Genomic DNA, 23,069 nt, shown 5'->3' on the forward strand with positions numbered 1-23,069 from the left:
TCTGGGCATCTAGTGTGAGGGAGATGGGAAGCTATTGGAGGGCTGTGAGCAGAAATGATCCTATTTAATGTTTTTAAAAAGATCACTAGGAAAAAAAAAAAGTCACTAGGGCTTCCCTGGTGGCGCAGTGGTTGAGAGTCAGCCTGCCGATGCAGGGGACACGGGTTCGTGCCCCGGTCCGGGAAGATCCCACATGCCGCGAAGCCGCTGGGCCCGTGAGCCATGGCTGCTGAGCCTGTGCGTCCGGAGCTTGTGCTCGGCAACGGGAGAGGCCACAACAGTGAGAGGCCCGCGTACCGCGCAAAAAAAAAAAAAAAAAAAAAAAAAAGATCACTAACTGTGTGAGGAGAACAGACAGAGGAGCAAAGGTTGAAGCAGGAAGACCAGTTCAACCTAGAGATCACAATGTGCTCAGAGGAACATTTTAAGTTCATTTGTTTATAGGTTATGTTTCATTATACAACCCAAATACTCCTGAAACTAAAACAGCAGTCAATTGAATTGCTCTCTTGTTTGCCACTGGCTTGGAGGGTTAGAGTTTTTGAGGGAAATGCAAGAGTCATCTTATGTTACTTTTCAGGCTGTAGTTTGATCTGTTGGCTAATGGTTCCTTTACCTCCATTAATAGGTAAATAAGATAAAAACTGCTAGTTTCCCCCAAAATAACCCTTTTCAAAAATATTACATCACAAATATCAGAAAACAAATATTTTCACACGTACACTGGATACAGATGTTTCTCATATTATTTCCGTTATTCGTAACCTTCATCACAACCTATCTATATGGTAGTAGCCAAAACCCATTTAACTAATATTCCTGAAAGATGATAAATCGAAATAAAAATATACTGCAAATCATAAAATCCATCACCACTCTGACTTCTGTTTCATCATTTATGAAATCCCTCCCATAATGAAGACAGGCTCTCGATCACTCTCCTATCTCTCATTTCCTTAAGTTTACCCAACAGCATATCTAATCGCTGCCTCGCCCGTACCCTGTGGTTAGCACTTTCAGTTATAAAAAGCCAGGTAGGAAAACCACCACACACAGCACATCTTTCAGGAGTTTCAGCCACGCTCAAGTGTTATTAAATGGTTTGAGAGGGTGTCAGAAACACATGCTTTCCGGCACACTTTGGTGATTTCATCCTACGCTCAGAGCACTCTGATAAATTAAATCATTCTGGCTGTGTCAGGAATCGCAGCTGGTGTACCTGAGTATTGCTCTTTGATGATGAGCAAACAGTACAAAATAAGATACCGAACCCTACTCTTTAAAATCTCATTTTCGGCATCTCGTATAACGTTACTAGGCAGGATTTTAAAGCGAAAACAAATGTTATAATTCACTTTGGTTTTGCAGAAACCTAAGCCCACTTGCCAAAAAAAACTGATGGCTTTTTTTCTTTCCAAAGAGCAGGCAGCTTCTACAGTAGGGAAGGGGACTGGGGTTGGGGGGTAGGGAGAAGCTATTAATATGGATAATCCAGCTTTTTGCTTACCGGCGTAGCTTTAATGGAGGGGAACCAGGCAGGAACTGAGGGACTGTTACAGCCACGTATACCAAACGGGCTTTCCTCACCCTCAGCTGAATAGTGTGGAGAATCTGCCTCATTACCTTCTACTAACAAGTAAGGAGATTCCCCTCTCTGGGGGCAGGCTTTGCTGTACTAACATCCGCTACAGACTTCACCTCATCCAGCCCCCTGTCCTTTTCCCTTTCCTTTAGCCACAAGCTCCTATTTCTTTTTTGGTTTGTTTCATCTTATTATACTGAAGGCATTCTTGCAAACTGCCTTCAACCATTCCCGGGATAAGAAGAGACAGAAATAAATAATAAAATAAATTAAGATTTCTTTTCTCCAGAGCTAAATTTAAATATATAGGCGGAGTGAGATGGTGAAAAGGGGTGTGTGGGTGTCTACTGCAAGATTTTTCAGTCTCTAGGAGAGAAAAGGATAAAGAACAGAAGGCTAAAAGGATTTGAGAAGTGTGTGTGTGTGTGTGTGTGTGTGTGTGTGTGTGTGTGTACAATCATTCCCAGGGCGGAGGGAAAAATTCAGGAAGGGAGGGAGAAGAAAAAAATCAATCCAGGCACTCACTCCCATCCCTCCCGACCCCTCCCCACCCCACTGCAGTGCTCTGCGCTTCCCAGAAAGCTCACCACCCAAAGGGCAGATTCCCCAAACCAAAGCAGAGCCCGAATCCGGGTCACGCAGGCAGGCGTTTGGGGGGGTGGGGGTGGGGGGGGTGTAGATGCAGGCGATGGGAAACCATCTGGCTAGGGAAGCGGCGAGGAGGCCAGCAAGACCAGAGGAGGAAAGGCAGGGCCGGGCTGCCGGGACCTACCGGGAGCAGTGACGGTAGAGGATGCCCCGGGCACCTCTGGCCTCTCCTCCTCAGCTTCCTCCCGCTGCCGTTGCTGCTGCTGCTGCTGCTGCTGGATGAGGCTGAGGTCGGAGCGGCTGAGCTCAGCTCTGGCGGCCGCAGGGACCAGCCTCGCCTTCAGCAGCACCGCGGCCAGGCCGAGGAGCAGGGTGCAAGGGACGCGCCGGCTGAGCCTCGCCATGGCCGAGAGCCAGAGGGCCGCGGCGGCATATTGCGGCGGAGGTCCGGGCGGCGGCGGCGGGCGCCAGGGCTGCGGGCTCTGGCAGCGCCCGCCCGCTCGGTCCCCTCGCTCGGTCTGCCTCGCACACCCTCACCAGAAGGAGGACGCTGTGGCGGCGGAGACGCCGGGGGAGGAGGAGGAGGGGGAAGTTAGCATCCTCGCGCACGTGACGCGCGGGGCGGGGTGGGGCGAGCCTCACGCCCGGCGCCGCGTCTACGCTCTCACCCCGGGCTCAGGGGCTTCGGACGCGCGCGCTCGGCGGGGCGCTGGGGCGCAGTGCTGGTGGTGGCTTCCTAGGGTAAACGAAAAAGGAGAGCCTTTCTGGGGGCTGGTAGACCTTCAGATCCTCTAGCCCCTACCGAGACACCGGGAAATTTTGCAGAAAGTGGAATAAAATTCCCTCCACCTGACCGCAAAGTAGAAGAGAAGGTGGTGTATTGATTACGCTCCCACAACACTTAACGCAGCACCAGCGGATCAAAAAGCCAGGATCTCTTAACCATGTGGGCTTTGGGGTATCACAGCCATCACTGGTTAGCTAGAAATTAAACTGCGGCTCTCCAGATTTTGATTAAATTCCTCTTTCTGCCCAAATTGGAATTTCTTTCTATATCGTAAAATATTCTTAATTACGTTTTGTCTAATTATAGTCTATACTTTTCATTTGCTCAAAAAATATTTTTCTAAATGCCTGCTAGGTGCTTACCACGTGCCAGTATTTAGTCAGGTGCTTGGAATAAGCAACATACAATCCCTGCGTTCTAGGAGCTCATTACCTGTTAGGACAGAGGAACATATAAACAAATTATAATCCAGGGTGGTGCCTGCCACTGGAGAAACACTACAGCATGCAGAGATTGCACTGAATTGGAAGAAATTAACAATGTGGTATATGGATGGGGGCTATGAAACACTAGGAAAGGTGGGGTTTAAAGAAGAATAAGAGTTCCACACATAGGTGGGTGTAACCAGGTCATCTAAAAAGTGTAGCTCTGTGTGTGTGTGTGTGTGTGTGTATGCCCGTGCACACACACCTAGAGGTGTGTAACAGCACAGTGTGCTTGGAAAATTGTCAGCAATGATTGTGACAGAGTGACAGTGTTTTAGATCGAAAAGGAGAGTGGAGATCAGGTCATTAAAAAAATAATAGCAGGGACTTTCCTGGTGCCGCAGTGGTTAAGAATCTCCCTGCCAATGCAGGGGACACGGGCTCGGGCCCTGGTCCAGGAAGATCCCATATGCCGCGGAGCAAATAAGCCCGTGTGCCACAACTACTGAGCCAGCAGGCCACAACTACTAAAGCCTGCACACCTGGAGCCAGTGCTCCGCAACAAGAGAAGCCACCCAATGAGAAGCCCGCGCACCGCAACGAAGAGTAGCCCCCACTCTCTGCAACTAGAGAAAGCCCGTGCACGGCAATGAAGACCCAACGCAGCCAAAAATAAATAAAATTTAAAAAAAAATAAATAACGGCAAACACTTCTATAGTACTTACTGTGCCCAGGCACTGTTCAAGCACTTTATATACATTAACTCCTGTAATAACCTTGGATGCTATACAAGGAAACTGAAATTTACATTGCAAGTGATTATGAAATAGTGAAAGAAATTAATCAGGGAAGGGACTTGCTACCAGTCTGTGTTTTCACTTTGCTATCGGTATGGAAGAGGAAGAGGGATAGATTGGCGGAGAGGAGGCCAGTTTAGTGGTGTCTGCAAAAGCCAGTGAGGAGATACCAAAGGCTTGTGAGACCAGAAAGGAGAAAAAAGGAGTGGGAGATTCAGTATGTAGGGCTAGAATCAGCAAAAATGGTTGATTGTTTGGGTGAGGAAGAGAAAAGGAGAAAGATGGGCATGTGTAGTATGACACTTAAATTGCCAGATTGAGATCTTGGGTGGCTGCTTATGACATTATCAAGATTAGCTGGTACTACTGACTACAGAATAAGTGATAAGCCATGGCTTGTTCAGTTGTAGTCTCTTTGTATTTGGAATGTCTGTGGGACATCTCATAATATATGTAAAATGTGATCTGTGACATCACATCCTTTACCATCATAGTTGATTCAGATGATTTGGCTGATTGGACAGTCCCTTTCCACACTCACCACTCTTTTGTGTGTTCATCCCAATGTTTCCAACATGCTGGAAAAGAACAAATTTCTCACTAGTGGAAAGTTATTCTTTGGTCAAGGATGTGAAACTAGTGCCTATATAACCATAACTATATAGTTATAACTATAGTTATATAGTTATATAGTTATAACTATAACTAATAATAATAATAGGCATTTTACATACATTATCTCGTATCCTCAAAGCAGTCCTACAAATTAGCTCTCATTATTCTGTTTAGCAAATGGAAACACTGAAGATCAGAGAGGCAACTGTCTTGCCCAAGGCTACACTAATAAGAAGTGACTTTACCTTTCAGCACTGTTTGAAACTTTCGCCATGAGCTTGCATTGTTTTTTAGTGATTTTTAGATGAAAATAAACTACATAATATAGGCTACATAATTTTTTGAAGAGAGATGCCAAAGTGAGGTCCCTCACACAAAACACCACTATTCCATCATGGCTTTGCCTCACCTGTGTGAGCAGGAATTATGGGGGGGGGGGGGAGGCTGAATGCAGAGAGTCTTCATTAGTTTCATCAAGCTGTTTTTGTTGCATTTTCCTCCAATTTACCTCTGCTCCTGGAGAGAAGAAAGGAGAAAATGGAAATGGCTCCAGAATCCTGACTGGCAGATCAGAAGGAAAGGAATGCTGCCACGATTTCTGTCATCCTGCCTTACGGTGGCCAAGTCATCTTTAATATATTAGAAGCTGACCTTCCAGAGGCAAAGTTGCTGATTTCACAGCCCTCAGTGGAGGGTAGACGTGAAATCCTTCAATACTACAGACTGTTTAAAGAAATAAGCTTTGCTAATCAAGATGGGTTTTAGATGGTTTTTAACTGCTCCATTACTCATATAGTTTATGCTTAATTTCTGTGCAATATACAAAAGCCATATTATTGGATGCAATCAGGACTAGTAGTCGGTGAGTCAAAAAAGCAGGTCAAGAGACAAAAAAAATCAATATATTTTATGCTGCTTATTTTATCTTAAAATAGGCAAATATATATTCATTTACCAATCTTTTGACGTAGGGCCAATAATTTTTTTTAAATCTAACCACATCCTAGGGTTTGAAGTAGTAAACCACAATTACAATGCATCCCTATTATTAATTGCAGTTTTCGATTAAGTGGAAGGAGTTCTTAAAAACTCTTGACAAACAATTCGAATGCCAAATCCTTCTATTTTCAATTTTTCCCCAATTTTACCATTTTCTCACCCACTTAGTATTAAACTTAGTTTTCATAGAAAAATATACTTCGTTTAAATTTATATTTCATCCATACCTTATAACACATAGAACTGCCAAAAACAACTGTGTAAACAAACATAACTGACTTTCGGCACAGACACAGACCAACTGGTGGGGGCAAAACCAAGCAGATGTTCAGGAAAGGGTATCCTGCTAATTTCATGTACTTTACATGTCAGCCAGTGTGTTTTACAAAGGAATGGAAGATGCCGGTTGATCTAGGAAGTTATTTTCAGGTTCCTAATTCATGATACTGTTCATGCTTAATACAATGTAATCATTAATGTTAGAATGTCTTCATTTTTATAAATATACTGCAAGAGCCATCAGAAAGCAGATTGTAATACCATACGTATATAATAATTCTTCCCTGCTTAAGATCTACTGGTACCTCCTCATTGCTCTTAGCATAACGTCCAAAATCCCCAACAGATTTACAAAGCCCTTCACAATATATCCTCTGACTATGCAGGCTCACCTTTTAATATTTCCTACATAAACACAGAGATGGTGGTTGGTGGGGGGAGGGAAGGGAAGGGAAAGGAAGGATTTCTTTTATTCCCTTGAACTAGACTTATTTAGGTTGCACATACTGATTTCCTCGCCTGGAACTCTACTCCCTCATCTCTAACTGACAGGCTCCCACAGAGCCTCAAGTTTAGCTTAGGTATTACTTCCTCTAGGGTACTTTCCCTGACACCCTTGGCTTTGATTAGGAGCCCTTGCTATGAACTTTCATGACCCTTGTATTTCCCCTTAGGACTCTGTTACTTAAAGTGGATATTTTCTTGCCTGTATCCTCACCAGTGTAGGCTCCACAAGGGTCAGGGCCATCACGTTCACAGCTGTATCCCCAGCTCCTGCCACAATGCCCAACAGTGGTTGTCTGATTACTTGGTTGATTAAATCAACAAATCGATTTTAAAGCGGCAGAACTGTTAGTTAATGGAGAAGAGCCCGGAGTCAGACAGCTCTGGTATCCACCCCTCACAGCTATGTGATTTACAGAAGATTCTCGGGCTCAGTTTTCTCAACTGTATAGTGGGAGAAATAACAGAGCCTAAAGGAGATAACAAAATAAGATAACATATAAATACTTAGAGCTTCTTGCTATAGGAACTGTTCAGTAAATGTCAGCCATTACTTCTTTTATTAATGTTATGTAGTATTGTTCTGTTTCATTTGTATATTTTTATAATGTATATAAAATTTTATATGTAATCAATTCTTATTTTTCTTGTTATATTTTATATAGTCACTGCAAACACTCAATTAGCAAATACTGAACCATTGTTCCTAGAGGAACAGAGTGAGTTAGATTTAATAACATATTAAACATATTAGATATATATTTATGTAAGGGGTAAGAACGTTTACCTTTTTGGAAATATGATTTGCAAGGTTTAGTAACTGACTGTTTCCTTAAATTATGACTCTTCCTCCAACACTGCTGCCTTCATTTGATAGTGAGCCATTTAATTTGAGTTTGAAAACCAAAGGACTAACTGTTAAAGAGGGTTGCACAAAGTTCAAATTTGTATTTCTTTGACTAAGAACCATTTATCCGGGTAGGGTTATCCATAGAGATAGGGACAGTTTGGGATTATTAACCAAAGTGGGTCATATGGTTCAAATAGTCACTAAACTCTGGGTTTAGAGGTCCTTCTCAGGTACAGGCATGTAAATCATTAAGACTCTCTGGGGTCAGCATGCATGGATTACCTGCTGTGCAATTTTATCCATGGCATTTCAGGTACTTTCCACCCTCACCCCCAACAAGGTTGCTCCAAATATGGTGGCTCGGTAGAAGAGTTCATTAGGCACTACGGCTAGGATGGCCCAATGTGTAGAGGGAAGTGATGGAGCCAGCTCAAACTAGATTAAAAGGCTCAAGCCAGAGTTTACTTCAAGACCAGATCTAGATTTTCAAAAGCTTGGATTGTTTCAGGGACAAGACTGTTGAGGGCCTATGTGCCAAGCCCTCTGACCCCACTCTTGTGTGTCTTGACCTTAACTATCTAAATTCATTAAATAGATATGAATCTTTAAAAAAGAGAACCCAGGAAGCCAGGACTTTATGATTTGGGAACTTTTCAACATATCCAGATTGCAGAAGATGCTAAAATTAAGAGATTTATATATTTAGAGAGTTTGCTCTAGAAAGAACACAGAGACTGTACAAACATTTGCTAATATCTCAGAAATTTTTCTTTGAAGAGATTAAGTGTGTAACTCATAGATTCTCCTCACACAACCCAACAGAAGCCAAAAATAGAGATGAGATTATTTAGGAAAGCTCTGTGGCGTAGCCTCTAGTCTAATGGAGTGAAATATCCTTGACATACACAGGCGATCCGTAAGGTTCCTGTGAATTTTATATCAGCAGAAACACTGCCAGCTTAGTCTAAAGGGATAGTGTACAAAATGAAAAAGCATACTGAACCCACACAGTCTTATCAGTAGGAAGAAAATGATAACAATACTCAGCTGTAAACATTTGCTACATTTCATGAGGGGAGAAACGATGACTCATAAGGTGAAGCCATGAGCCACAGAGTTTGAGAACCACATAGTTTGAAACCACAGAAATTCATAGACTTTGAAACCAAATATAGATTGCTCAGCTGGATTTTGGAATTGCTTGGGACCAGTGACTTCTTTTATTTTCCTTCTATTTCTTCCCTTTTTTAAACCAGAATGTCTGTAATTGTTATCATATGCTTGTCTTACTGTGATATGTTGGGACCAGAAAACTTGTTTCTTTAGTTTCACATGTTCACATACAGAGACAAATTGTACCCCTGGATGGATCATACCCAAGCCTTGCCCATAATTTAGATGATGAGATTTGGGACATTTGAGCTGCTGAGATTAAGAAGTCGTTTTGGACTTTGAGTTGATGTTGCAGTGGTTTGACTTTGGGGGACTTTAGGAATGGGTTGAATGTATTTTGCTTGTGAGATTGATGGGAATCTTTGAGGGCCAGACCATGGACCGTGGTAGACATAATAATGCCCTCCAAAAGATGTTCATGATCTAATGCCGGATTCCGTGAATATGTTACCTATCATGGCAAAGAGACTGCAATAATTTAAAACTAATTCACTATCCAAGGCATGAGGTCACCAGCCTCATGCAATGACCAAGTCTGCGTGGATCTAGGAAAGGATATGGAGTAGATAAAGTTAAGAACTGGGGCTTCCCTGGTGGCGCAGTGGTTGAGAGTCCGCCTGCCGATGCAGGGGACGCGGGTTCATGCCCCGGTCCGGGAAGATCCCACATGCTGCGGAACGGCTGGGCCTGTGAGCCATGGCCGCTGAGCCTGCGTGTCCGGAGCCTGTGCTCCGCAACGGGAGAGGCCACAACAGTGAGAGTCCCGCGTACCGCCAAAAAAAAAAAGTTAAGAACTGGATTTGGAGAATTAGAGGTGAGAAGAGGGAACTATTTCTGTACAGTGTGTAAACCAGATTCTCAGCTCTGTTATTAAATCACTCCTATACTGCCGCTATTTTAGGGTTCCCTTGAGAGGCTAGGACTGTTCAGTGGGAATATGGTAAAATTAGTTTCTGTTCTGTCATCTCTATTACTTGGTAATCACTGAATACCTACCTGTGTAGTGATTGAGAAAAGAAACTTCAGGTTCAATTTTTGCTAGTAATTTAGTACCACATGATAGTGAAGTGCTTCGCTCTGGTTTAGTAGTAAAGGTTCGTCAGAAGGTCAAAACTGGCATTACTAAGAAGTAGGAAATTTGCTTATTCTTTAATAAACTCTTCCCTTTTATTTCCTCACTAAGGTGTACTGAAAAATTCAAAATCATTCACTTGTCTGCCAATCAGGTGATGATATTTCTGAATTTTAAAGGGGTTTATGTCACTTACAATCTCAAAAAAGAACTTTAACTGCACTGTTGAAAGATGAGAAAATTTATAAGCCACCAGAACTTTCTTGCTTTCTATGGTAAACTTACCATGACCCTATCCAAAATCAAGAATCACTTCTATTACTCAAGTGGAGAGCATAATTCTCCAAATTAAATACTGCTACATTTGTACATTACTTAGTGCTTTTTTGTGAATAACTTTGTAGCAAGTAATTAATATTCTGACTACAAGATTGACTAAAAAGTAATCCCTAAAGATTCCATTTCAACACTCTAATATCTGAGAAATGATGTAGAAGAACTTTGAGAATTACTTTGAAAAAAAATTAGGTTAATAACATGAAGGTAAGTTACTGTGTGAAGTTCAAAATCTAAGTCCTCCTTCTATTAAAACAACACCAATTTATGTATTTGCTATGCTTCAGGAAGTGAGGTTGACAAGGAAAGTGAACCTGAGTGTAAAAGCGAACCTAACTATATAACTCTCTAGGCAATTCAGGACAGTTTAGAAAATGAGTAAAAATATTCCGGTTGACCCTTGAACACAGGGGTAAGGGGCTACGACTCTCTGCGAAAATCAAGTATAATTTACAGTCAGTGCTCTGTATCTGTGGTTCCTCCATATCCAAAGTTCCACATTTGGGGATTCAACTAACCAAGGATCAGGCAGTACAACAGTATTTACTATTGAAAATATCCATGTATAGGTGGAACCATGCAGTTCAAATCCTGTTGCTCGAGTCAACTGTAATCGGAAAAGCACTGGTGGTACATCAATTGATATTCAGGCATCCCAACCTATCCCCTAGATAGTAACAAATCTATTTTATAAACTGTGACTAGTAGTTCAGGCAGTGTTGCACAGCAGAATGCATAACGTACTAGGTGTTTGAATATGCAAGCTTTAGTCCCAATCCTGCCGGTAACTTCTTTAGACAAGTAATGAACCCTCTGGGCATGGTTAACAGTACGAAGGGAGTGAGGTAACTCCTTCCAACGTGTGCTTTTTAACAATCTGACCATGACCTGCATAGATGGTGTTATCTGCAATTGTCCTGTTTAGGGTTTGTTGAGCTTCCAGAATTGCAGGTTGCTCTTTCTGATGAAATTTGGAAACTTTTTGGCTTCGAATATTTTGTCTGTCCCATTTTTCTCTCTCCTAAGACTCCTTTTGCACCTAGATTTGTCCCACAGATCACTGTTTTTTTGTTTGTTTTTTGGGTTTTTTTGCCATCTGTGCTTCAGTTTGGGTAAGTCCTATTGATCTATCTCTAAGTTCATTGATCCTTTCCTTTGTCCTACCCAATCTACTTGTAATCCCCCTCCAATGAATTTCTGACTTCAGATATATTTTTTCAGTCTGAAGATTTCCACTTGAGTCTCTTTTGTTAGTTTCCAAACCTCTCCTGAAATGCCTGTCTTTTCATCCATAATGTTCATGTGTTCCTATAGACTCTTTAACATATTTATCATAGTTATTTAAAGTCATACCTGCTAAATTGTTTGTGGGTCTGTTTCTATTGACTATTTCTTCTCAAAGCCAAGCATCACATTTTCCTTTCTTCCCATTTACACACACACACGACCTTATGAATGATACACTGCAGTCTTTTGGTTGTGTTACCTTCCTCTGAAAGTAACTCCCTTTATGAGCAGACAAGTAAATTTCAGGTGGGTCACCTTAAACTTGTGGAAGCTTGGTTTCATGCTTTGTTAGGGTGGGACACTGGTTTTACCCTTTATCCTAGGGTGAATCAATCAATCTTGGGATGTAGTATTTATTCCCAAGGAATAGATCCTCTGGGGTTTCAATGGAAAGACTGGGGGTGTTTCCAAGGCTCTGTCACTGGGTAAGACTTGAACTACAGTCTCTTGTTTCTCCTGCATTGGACAGTAGCTGGAATAACTGCTCAGTTCTTTCAAACTTCCATCTGCTGTTTTCCTTTTGGGGCCTCACTAGAGCAGAGTCAGGGTCAGCCAAGGCTTTGAAGGGAAAATGTTCCCCTTTCCCACAATGTGGCTTCTCCCTCCCCCCATCCCTCAATTTCTAGCCATGATGGCAGTCCCATCATTCTAGGAAATGAGGGGGCACTTTTCTGCTTGCATTCCATCCACACAACAGAGAGTAAACTCAGGGAAAAGTGTGGTTCCCTTCCTTGAGACCAATTCCCTCCAGTTTCTGCCTGCTTTTAGTATCTGCAGTGTCTTTAAAAGTTTCTTTTTTGCTTCTTATTCCTCATTTCATTCATTGTTATCTGATACAAGCTACTTTGCCATTATTGAAATTGGAAGCCCCTTTAAAATTTCAAATGTCTATGATACTATGATTTGTAATTGGTGTATTTTAACATTAGTTTCCTTTTGCTCTGTTTGTGACACCTTTTTTCAAATAACTAACACTCTTAAGAATGTGGACTTTTAAAGAGGTATGTCACCTCTTTGAGGTCATCCTTTTAGTGCACTACTGCTAGCTCATGTGATTAAAAAACAAAACAAAACAACATAATAGAAGGAAAATACAAAGTCCTTGCACATAAGTGGCACCATATGCTCAAGTTTATTGAACAGACACAAGTTACACACTGGAGACTAATAAGCAGAACACTGTACCAGTTTTCACTAACTCAAATCAAGTTAGCAAATGACAAATTTTAGAAGACACTCATTTTATGTCTCACCCAATGTGGGTGATCACAAGAGAGCTAAATAAAGAAAATTACTTTCTATGTTACTTAGGTAGGAAATTAATTGATATACACAGCTTCCAAGTTACTTTAAGATATTGCAAAGTGTTTCAAAACTAGTGGGGAATAGTTCATGTCCAGCCTGAAATAAAGTGTAAAATGGACTTTTTAGGGGTAAATAACTTCATTCGTATATCCATCTCAATCATTCCTTCTTGCTAACAAAAATACTAATAAATCTCCGTTTAGATTAGGTTTACTAAGTTAATAATGACTTTGAAATATCTAGGTTTGGTTACATTGTTATATTGCACTTGAGAAGAATGACAAAAAAAATCAAAGATTCAGTACCTCTCCCAAGAAATTCATTATATATCAGAAATTACAATGAAATACAAGCATATATGCATGCTACATGTCCATAGGTTCATCGTTCAAACTAGCCTACCAACAGGTTAAAAGAAATACTCTCCAAAACACTGAGTATTAAGTCATTTCATTCACCATTTTGGATCCTATATTCAATTTTCAAATTTTATATTTTTTTCTTATTAATCAAACTATCACATATACAAGCTATCCAAGAGCACTAACACAGTGACACTGAGATAAGCAACAGTCATACACAAGTATTCCACGAATGACTTATTCTTTGCCAAGCTCAACACTACATTCTGTAACACAGGAACATCAATCAACTTACAGTTGTTTGCCTTATAAAAAACCAGCGGATCTATTTATTATATACTATACTTTTGCCACATACATCTCTCTTAGGGTCATGATTCACTATGAAAAATCTTTCACATCCTCTTAAGGAAGCCAGTATAGTCTCTAATACTTGAATTTTCTCTTTATATAAAGTATCAATGAGAATTGACTATGACTAAGTAGTTTCATAACAGGTAGAACTGTGGCACTAATATTTTGATTGTTTTACAATTCAGTATTAAGAACTTAATCAGAATTACAATAATCACCAATTACAAGAAAAAGGTAAAGGGAAGAAAAGGAAAGCACCTCCCTCACACAAATATTTCTCAAAGTATCAAGTCTGAAATAAATGCCTATTTAAGGAATCAACAACAGCATCAATATTTCTTACCAATATCAAATGTTTTAAATATTCTCAACCCCAACCATGTGTATTTTCTTAAACTGAATCAGATTATAAGAATTTTACACTCAAAATGGCTTTCAATTCTCAATAAATCACAAACACAGCAGTGATTATTTTTTGACATTTTATCTAAAACATTCACATGCTACTTTAGGGTAAAAAGAAAAAACTCAACATTTCCCAAATATTTTCCTCAAGGACTAGGTTTTTAAATTATACTCCTACCATATTTTTGTACAGATATAAATCTTCATTTTTCTTAAAGAAAATACTATTGCTTTAAACTACATTCCATAAGAGCAATTTAAAGCATCATGTTAATTTCCACGACAACACCCTTCAATCTCCTCCAGTCTCAGGCTCTCCCAACTGAGCTATTTTGGCTCCTCCTTCAATCTCTGGTAGAAGATTATACCTTGAGATAAGAGGCCATAAAAGCAATAGACTGTGCAAAATCAAATAGTAACATTTTTTTAAAAGAGTGACTTTCTATCCAAAAGATAGTTTCAGGAATGACTGCTATTAGGTGGGAAAACAGGTAAGGTGAACATTGTTCTAGACCAATTCAGTGACTGTCTGGTGGCAGGCCCTAGGATAAAAATATTTTTTTCTTAAAAAACTTTAAATTTATTGGTAATAAAAATACTTACTGCATATGACTAAGATCTTTTGAGCTACTAATAAAATCTATATTACAACACCTATTAATTTTAAAAATCACTAAAGCTAAATATAGGGTCTTGTCAACGTTCTAACTTGTATAACTCACCTACATATGCCTCTGTTTTATGAATATATTCTAGCGTAGGCACTTGTTAGGGAGTTATAACACAAGACATGGCAAGATAAATTTCAATTATTTTTAAAACATAGAAAAATATTCAGTTATTTAAGTGAAATATTTATCATTGCCTAATGAAGACAGTAGTTAAAAAGCTATCAAACTCTCAATTTCTAATGCACAACATGATGTAATTGCACAAAAATAGGTATAACTAATAGTCATCCCCAGGCCTGGAGGAACTGTGAATAATTCACATATTCCTCTAGAAGATTCATCACCCTACGGACTTATAAAACTACAACTTGCCACCTGTGCAGCTTTTATTTAAAAATCCTAGAAAAGTAATTTATATTATAAACCTAAAAAAGTTTAAAAAGGTTTCCAATAACTTGAATTGCTTATAAAATAACCTCTAAGAAGTCATTTTGATAGCTGAGACTGGTTTTACATGTTACACCTGGCTTCAACTGAGGTAATATCCATCTGAGCAGTACTACACTATTGCTAGAAGTAAACCAGTGAGCTACTTTAAGAATTTCAATTCCAAGCATTTCTTGCAGGGTTGGGAGGTTGAGTGCAGGTTCCTCTAAGTTGTAAAGATTCCTCATTGATCTTGACACATTCTCAGTAACAGTTTTGGAAACGGAAGGAAAAATACATATATATATATAGGAGGAAAATAAATTAATCCCAACTAAAAACTCTTGCTTTAATCTAAGAACAAACTATTAATAAGCAACTCTGTCAAAGAACTACAAACATAGTCTTTTAATTTAAATGCTCCTTTTTCTTTTTTTTGTATTGTATTGTATATAGCCAGACTAATGCAATGGAATAAATGTACTTTGGAAATGATTTCCAACTCCATATGGCTTCAAGCATCATGATGTTTAGCAGAAATTAAATGACTACACAAAAGAGGCATTTTTGATTACAAAACTAATTTTTAGTATAAGTTGACTTAAAGGATTTGAAATAGAACTTAAACTTATACAAAATAAAATGTAATCAAATGGACTGTGGATAAAAATATAAATAAAAATTTAATAGCATGTATTCAATTTTCAGATTAAAACAAAAAACTGTACCTTTGCTATTACAGCAAGGAGTTTTGATGGGATCATGCATTTTTCTTTTTTAAAAGTTCTACCATTTAGGTAATATTAAAATCCAAGTTTATGCAGTTATAAAGTTAGCTTGAAAACTCAACTGTAGTGTAATGTGTATTAACAGTAAGTATCTCTACAAAAGATGTGGATCCTAAGGTCCAAATTTGGATTGCTTTAAAACAACAAAAACAACAACAAACAAAATCCAACATACAAAATCAGAAACAATAATTGTAGGAGGTACTATTTTAGATAAAGTGGTAACTCAGGCACTACCTGTCTTATGTACATTGAAGAAGATCTATCCTTAAAATGTTATTATTTAAATACCTAAAATACAAGTCAGTGGATGTGTATTAAATGTATGTCTGAACTTAATTATAATGAAAAGGTTGACAAATATTGCTCTCACTTTGTGGTTAATACCAATGGGTACCATCAGCAGTAGAGTCTTGGAACTTTATTCCTCATGAAGGAAATTTAAAAACCTATATTGAAGTTGGTACTTCTAATGGGACAGGATGTAGCACAACTTAAAAATCACAGTTAAGTTTCTGAGTTTCCTTCACCATTTTCATGAGGTTGAAGCTGTTCCCTTTCTTGTTCTTCTTGAGGTGGCCGGACACGTTTAAAGAAGCCCATCTGCCAGTTGAAAAAAAAAACACCTCACATTACTGCACATCACTGAAGAATACTGAAAGTATTCTGAGTGACCATATTATGACCAAGAAAATTTAAATGGCACTTAGTTGAATTTTTCTTCCTTCAAATGATAAGGACTGCTCATCATGCATCATCATTAAAGGTCCCTTTCTTCTTTCCCTCCCTTCTTTTGCTCCCTTCCTTCTCCTTTTCTTCTGCTTCCCCTCCCTCCCTCTCTTCCTAAGTCCATCACTTACCCTGTACATTACAAATACCAAAACAGCCAGTAACAACAATCCTGCTAGAACTGCTAAAATGATCACCCACACAGGTACAGGCATGGGTGCTGGCTGAATGCCCCAGGTGACATTAGTGGTAACCTGTTGGGGGAAAAAGTTCTTGAGTTTTGAAAATAGTTCACTGAATCATTCAACAAATATCTGAATGTCTACTATATTTTATGTCAATGTTACTCACATTATTTTCTTTTCTAGTACATGATAATTTATGATTACACATTTGGTATCAATAGCATACACACACACACACACACACGAAACTCTCAACAGGTTAACCTCTGACTGACTCTGAAATGATTTTTAAATAATCCAACCCAGTTTACGATGTGTTGGTCCCATTCTAATCCTCAAATTAAAGATTTATAAAATGCCCTCACTTAACTGCAGTTAATTTCCAACTTTCTAACTCTGTGGGGAGAAATTCCCAAAATTTTCCCTCATGAAATTTATTGATGCTAAGTAGCTTACAAAGGACAAGATGCTAAAGTAAAAGGTCTACCTTTAATAATTCTGGGATGGGGGGGAGGAAAATAGTAATATTAAACTAGTTTATACTAGGTTATAATCCATTCAAATAACTCAAGTTACTTTAAATTATCAAAATAATTAACTGCCATTATTTAAAATACAATAAAAATATCTATGGTATTGAACTGAGTGCATTTATTCCATTTCCCCAAATCAATGACTTACCAATGTGGAGTTGAAGATGTCCTCAATTAGAAGGTTCTTATATGGAAACTCTATAACATTAAATGAAGCAGACGACTTCAGAGAATATGAATGATTCTGGTTTTCCTTCTATATGGGAATAACAATAAAATGATTTTCTATATGTCAGGCCTTTTTTATTTCTTTGAAAAAATGGATAAGTTCACTGAATGCTGCATCTGCCCACTTACATTCATAAAGGTCTCAGTCCACAGCAGAGACTTTACATACAGGATTGCACTCTTTCCTCTGTCTAGTCGCCCCACCTGGCAGACGATCTTCAAGCATTCAGCAATTCCACAACCCTGCCAAAAAATTACTTACTTAAAAGAAAAGATCATTCTATCATCTCTTCAACATATGAAAAGCAGACAATTGACTTGTTTTATGTGAAGGCTAAAGAGATGATCTAGATTCTTTTGCCTTAATAGCAGTAACATTTAAAATGAGTAGGCTAACAGTTGAATCTATGAATGCTTCTTGTTATGAAGGGGTTGGTTTTAATGTGATTTGTTATGGAAGGATAAGTGCTATAATATTAAAATATTTATTGTTATAGCTAGAACTCAACATTCTTTAGGCAAACCCAGAGCATGGTGATTTTAGTAAGACATGAAAATCAGATCACAATAGGCCTGTGGAAAAGAAAAAGAAACAGAGTGAATCTTTAATAGCTATTCCACATCAGACCTGTAGAAATCAAGTGGCATGAGTGTTTTTATCAGTAACCTGAAGGCAGACAGTCAAAAGTAATAAATATTCACCACCTTCTACGTGCTGGTCAAACTGCATTAGACATGTCATATGCATATACCTCACAACAGTGTTATCCAGTAAGTGACACCTCCAGTTGATGAATAGGAGTAGAAGTGAACTCCCTTGACCTGGTAAAGGGCATCTATGAAAAGCCCACAGCTAACATCATACTTACTGGTGAAAGAATGGATGCTTTTCCCCTAAGATCAGGAACTGGACAACAGTGCCCACTCATGACACTTCTATTCTACATTGTTCAGAAGGTTCTAGCCAGTGCAATGAAGCAAGAAAAAAATTAAATAAACGGTATCCAGATTGGAAAGAAAGAAGTAAAGCTATCTCTATTCAAAGATGATAGAATCTTACTTACAGAAAACTTTAAAGAATCCACAATAAAACTATTAAAGCTAATAAACAAGTACAGAAAAGGTACAGAATACAAGATCAGTATACAAATATGAATTGGTTTTCTATACATTAGCAATGAAAAATATGAAAATGAATTTAAAAAAAAAATTCTATTTTAAATAGCATTTAACAAGAATAAAATATGTAACTAAGGAAGTGCACGACTTGTGCACTGAAAACTACAAAATGTTTTTGAAAGAAATTAAAGAAGACCTAAATAAACAGAAGACAGCTCATGTTCAAGGACTGAAAGACTTAATATTAAGATGGCAATATTACCAAAATGATAGACAGATCCAATAAAATTGCTATCAAAATTCCAAAAAAAAAATTCCAACTACCATTTTTGTAGAAATGGACAAGCTAATCCTAAAATTCATATGGAATTGCCAGGAACCCCAACTAGCCAAAACAATTTTGAAAAAGATGAAAACACTGCAGGGCTCACACTCCCCAATTTCAAAACTTACTGCAGAAGGACAACAATCAAAAAAATTAGGATGCATGTATAGATCAATGGAATAGAATTGAGAGTCCAAAAACAAACTCATACATTCACAGTCAATTCATTTTCAACAAGGGAGCCAAGACCATTTAAAGGGAAGAGACAGGTCTTTCCAATAAATGATGCAGGGAGAACTAGAAAACCACATGCAAAAGAATGAATCTGGGCCTCTACTTCACACCATATACAAAAATTAACTCTATATGGATCAGAGATATAAAAGTAAGAGCTAAAAGTATAAAACTTAGAAAACCAGGGACTTCCCTGGTGGTCTAGTAGTTAAGACTCCATGCTCCCAACACAGGGGGCCTGGGGTTTGATCTCTGGTCAGGGAACTAGAGCCCGCATGCCATAACTAAAAATCCTGCATGCCACAACTAAAGTTCCCACATGGCACAACTAAAAGCTCCTGCATGCAGCAATGAAGATCCCGCACGCAGCAACGAAGATCCCGCGTGCACAACTAAGACCCGGCCTAGCCAAATAAATAAATAAATATTTTTTTAAAAAAAAAACAACAACTTAGAAAAACAGAAAACTTGTGTGTAAATCTCCAGGACTTTGGGTTAGGCAATGGTTTTTAAAATATGACAGTAAAAATATAAGCAACACAAGGAGAGATAGACTTGAGAAAAGAAATTTGGACTTCTTTAAATTTAAAACCTTTTTTCCATCAACAAATACTATCAAGAAAGTAAAAAAGACAACTTACAGAATGAAAGAAAATATGTGCAGTAACAGCTCTGATAAGGGTAGTATCCAGAATATATAAAGAACTCCTCATGACTCAACAACAAAAGGCAAACGACCCAATTTAAATATGGGCAAAAGGTTTGAACAGAGATTTTTCGAAAGAAGATATACAAATGAAAAGGTGCTCAGCATCATTAGTCATTAGGGAAATCCAAATAAAACTACAATGAGATGCTACTTCACTCCGATGAGGATGACTACAAAAAAAACCCCAGGCTTTGCAGTCTCTGGTTTTCTCTCTGAGTTAGACAGGAAGACACTGGAGTGACATGACCTGACCTACTTTTAAAAGGATCATTATCGCTTCTATGTGGCAAATAGACTGTCGTGGTGACAGGGGCAGGAATATGGAGTCCAACTGGAGGTTTGGCAATAGTTCAAGTGAGAGAGGAAGGTGGTCTAGGTTAGGTCGTGGCAGTGGTAGAGATGGCAAGCAGGGGCCACATTCTGGCTATTTTGAAAGTAGATAATGATAGAATTTGCTGATATGTAGGATTATGAAGTTTGAGAGAAAGAGGAGAGTCAAGCCCCATGCCAAAGTTTGGGACAGAGAACAGAGTTGATATTTACTAAAATGAGGAACACCATAGAAAGATCAGAGTTGAGAAAACTCAAGGATATGTTCTTAGAATTAAGTTTAAGATTCCTATTAAATATTTAAGAGGAGTTCCAGAGGATAATGGAGTCTGGAGTTCAATGCAGAGGATCGGGTTGGAAATATTAATCAAAGTCATCTACATAGAAATGGTACTTACCAGCCATACGAATGATTAAGATCATTTCATATGGCACTGTCAGATAGAACCTTCTACAATGACAGAAATCATCAGTGTGGAGATACCTGTGCTTCCCGAAGTGGTAGCCACTAGCCACATGTGGCTACTGAACACTTGAAATGTAGCTGGTGTCTACAACACTGGACTGCACAGATCTAATGAATGACTGTAGGTGGAGCAGACAAGAAGTCTGAGATCTGAGCCCTGGAATACTCTCTAGAGCTTAAAGGTCTGGAAATGGAGATTGAGACAAAGTAGCCAGTTGTGGTAGGTGGACAACCAAGAGAGTAGTGCCCAAGAAGTGAGAGAGGAGTGTTTCACAAAAGAGGAAGTGATTAATTGTGCCAAAAAGTCACTTTGCAGTTGAACTGAATGAGAACTAAGAAGAACCATGGCATCTGGAGATGTGAAAGTAACTGGTGATCACTAATGAACATAAACACTATACCAGGTTCTCTGTTAGTTGATGGTTTGCAGATCTGTTAAATTTTAAAAACTTAAGTGACAAACCTCTTTATAACATTATAGTCATTAGATAGGCTGACTCAACAAAAGTTGATCATAATGCTAATTATTCTTATATTTCTGTTGAGCCCTTCTGTTTTTTTCTGCAATATTGAACATAAGTTTCAAAGATTAGGGTGAGACTGAGAAAGAGGTCAGTTAAAGGAGTGCAGTCAGAGAAATAAGTTAGAACATAAAATATTTTTATTAGTAATCTACACAAAGACAGATCATTTGAAGAAAATGTGGCATTAATTCAATTAGGAACAAGGAAAGTAAGAGAAGTGAATGGTATAAAAATATACGGAGTTCTTTCCAGCACAGCTGTTGTTACTTTTGAAATGTTCTTTAGCATCAGTTCTATAATCACATATTTTAAAATATTTAAAGTGCTTGTTGTTGAAATGCCACTTACCAAAGTGTGCACATCTCCTTCAGTGAGGGTGAGATCCCGCTTAGTGATGAGATGGTTCCGGTCACCTTGCCCACCAATTGTGTCATTCTTTTCAGTTGTTTGCGAATTTGAGATCTAGGATTACATAAATAAACTGGTGGTAAATAACAATGGAAAATATTTGGCACTGACATTTTGGCATAAACTGTTATACATGATTAAAATATAGTGACTAAAAATTTGGTATGACAGAAAATTCACCACTTAATATATTGCTAAAACTAAGCAAAGGAAATAAAGATTAGAGTCCTTAATATGCGGGAAAAAAATTACCTCTACCTAGCCATCATTTTCTCCCCTTGCATAGCTAGAGGGGAAACTGATAAAATACTTAGAAACAGCTTGAAATTTCACAGTGTACATCTGTGATGTATGTCAATCATGAGTATACATTTTTTGCTTTGTTTTCTTAACTTTCCTTACTCTGACCTGTGAATAGCTTCTTATCCAAACATATGTGCTAGGATGGAGAAGACTATATCCAAATAGAATTCCATAAAATGACATTTTTCTAGGTCAAGTCAAAAGAGCCAAGAGTAAAATGTTATATCTTATCCCAAAGACAAAAATTTCAACATCCAAACACCCTTGACACATATTACATGTGGATAAACCACTCTGCGATAAAACCAAACTCAAATTGGGTCACTTAAGAATAACTCCGGATGGGAATTCCCTGGCGGTCCAGTGGTTAGGACTCCGCGCTTTCACTGCCGAGAGCGTGGGTTCAATCCCTGGTCAGGGACTAAGAACCCGCAAGCTGCGAGACACGGCCAAAAAAAAAAAAACAAAGAGTATCTCCGGAGGCTCACTAAACACTACATAAATAAATGGTTTACTAGGACTTCACAAAATTCATCCTTACTCATTACACAAATAAACAATTTAATTCATAGTATACTGGTTATGAGCTAAAATATTTTCGCAGAATAGATTTATTATTAAAGCAATTGTTTATTTCATGCATTTCTTTTATAGATTTAGAAAGAAAAGCAATAAAATATCATCATAATAAATAGCTGCTATTAAGTACATTACCTTAATTCTCAAAGGGTTGATCTCCATATCTGAAGTGCAGTTCATTGGCCCATCAATATCATATTGAAGGATGTACAACAAAGTATTATTGTTATATTTGTAAGGCCACTGAAGATTTAGCATTGCCTTGCTGAATGAACTCGGACCGTTATTTCTCAGCTAATGAGGAGAAGGAAATGTAAATACTTAGGGCAAAAATCTATTCTATAATCCTTCCCCTACAGCAACTTTAGGGATCATTAAGCAACAGGATTTGAATAACAGTTTGAATAACAGTTTCCATAGTTACTCTAATATTACAACATGATCATTATTATGCAAAAGAATCAAACTCAACATCTGCCTCTGCGTAGGGCAGTATAAATCAGGATGAATATATAAACAAAAGAGGAAAACGTGAAAAAGTTACTGATAAGTGGCATAGAAAATTTTCTTCCTACAGAACCAAAATTTTACTCAGTGCCCTATTCTTTTTACTCAAGTAGAACTAACTGGTTTTATTTTATTATTAAAATAATAATAATAAAATATTACTTTTAATAATTTTTATTATTATTTTTTTTACTAATTGGTTTTAAACAACAATTTGTATAAACAGCTTTCTTTTACTACTGGAAGCTACTTGTCTAATAAAAATGAACTTAAGAATAGGGAAA

The 23,069-nt window shown here is 38.3% G+C and overlaps 2 protein-coding genes across 3 annotated transcripts in view; both read right to left on the bottom strand.

Annotated features, from left to right (window-relative positions):
* The window catches only part of FAM171B (family with sequence similarity 171 member B), a 65,817-nt gene extending 63,139 nt beyond the window's left edge, over window positions 1-2,678 (bottom strand). Inside the window, exon 1 of the mRNA XM_060015618.1 lies at window positions 2,355-2,678. Within this exon, the coding sequence (XP_059871601.1) occupies window positions 2,355-2,574 (220 nt within the window). The 5' untranslated portion in view covers window positions 2,575-2,678. The remainder of the gene's footprint in view (window positions 1-2,354) is intronic.
* A 9,724-nt stretch (window positions 2,679-12,402) lies between these two features.
* Window positions 12,403-23,069, bottom strand: part of ITGAV (integrin subunit alpha V) — an 87,106-nt gene continuing 76,439 nt past the window's right edge. For both annotated transcript variants that reach the window (XM_060016465.1, XM_060016464.1), the window contains exons 25-30: window positions 22,414-22,572; window positions 21,337-21,450; window positions 17,411-17,524; window positions 17,202-17,309; window positions 16,467-16,589; window positions 12,403-16,209 (exon numbers count right to left, since the gene is read on the bottom strand). In XM_060016465.1, coding sequence (XP_059872448.1) covers window positions 16,114-16,209; window positions 16,467-16,589; window positions 17,202-17,309; window positions 17,411-17,524; window positions 21,337-21,450; window positions 22,414-22,572 — 714 coding nt within the window. In that variant the 3' untranslated portion in view covers window positions 12,403-16,113. The remainder of the gene's footprint in view (window positions 16,210-16,466; window positions 16,590-17,201; window positions 17,310-17,410; window positions 17,525-21,336; window positions 21,451-22,413; window positions 22,573-23,069) is intronic.

This window comes from Delphinus delphis, chromosome 7 (genome assembly GCF_949987515.2).
Source record: "Delphinus delphis chromosome 7, mDelDel1.2, whole genome shotgun sequence".
NCBI classification, from domain to species: Eukaryota; Metazoa; Chordata; class Mammalia; order Artiodactyla; family Delphinidae; genus Delphinus; species Delphinus delphis.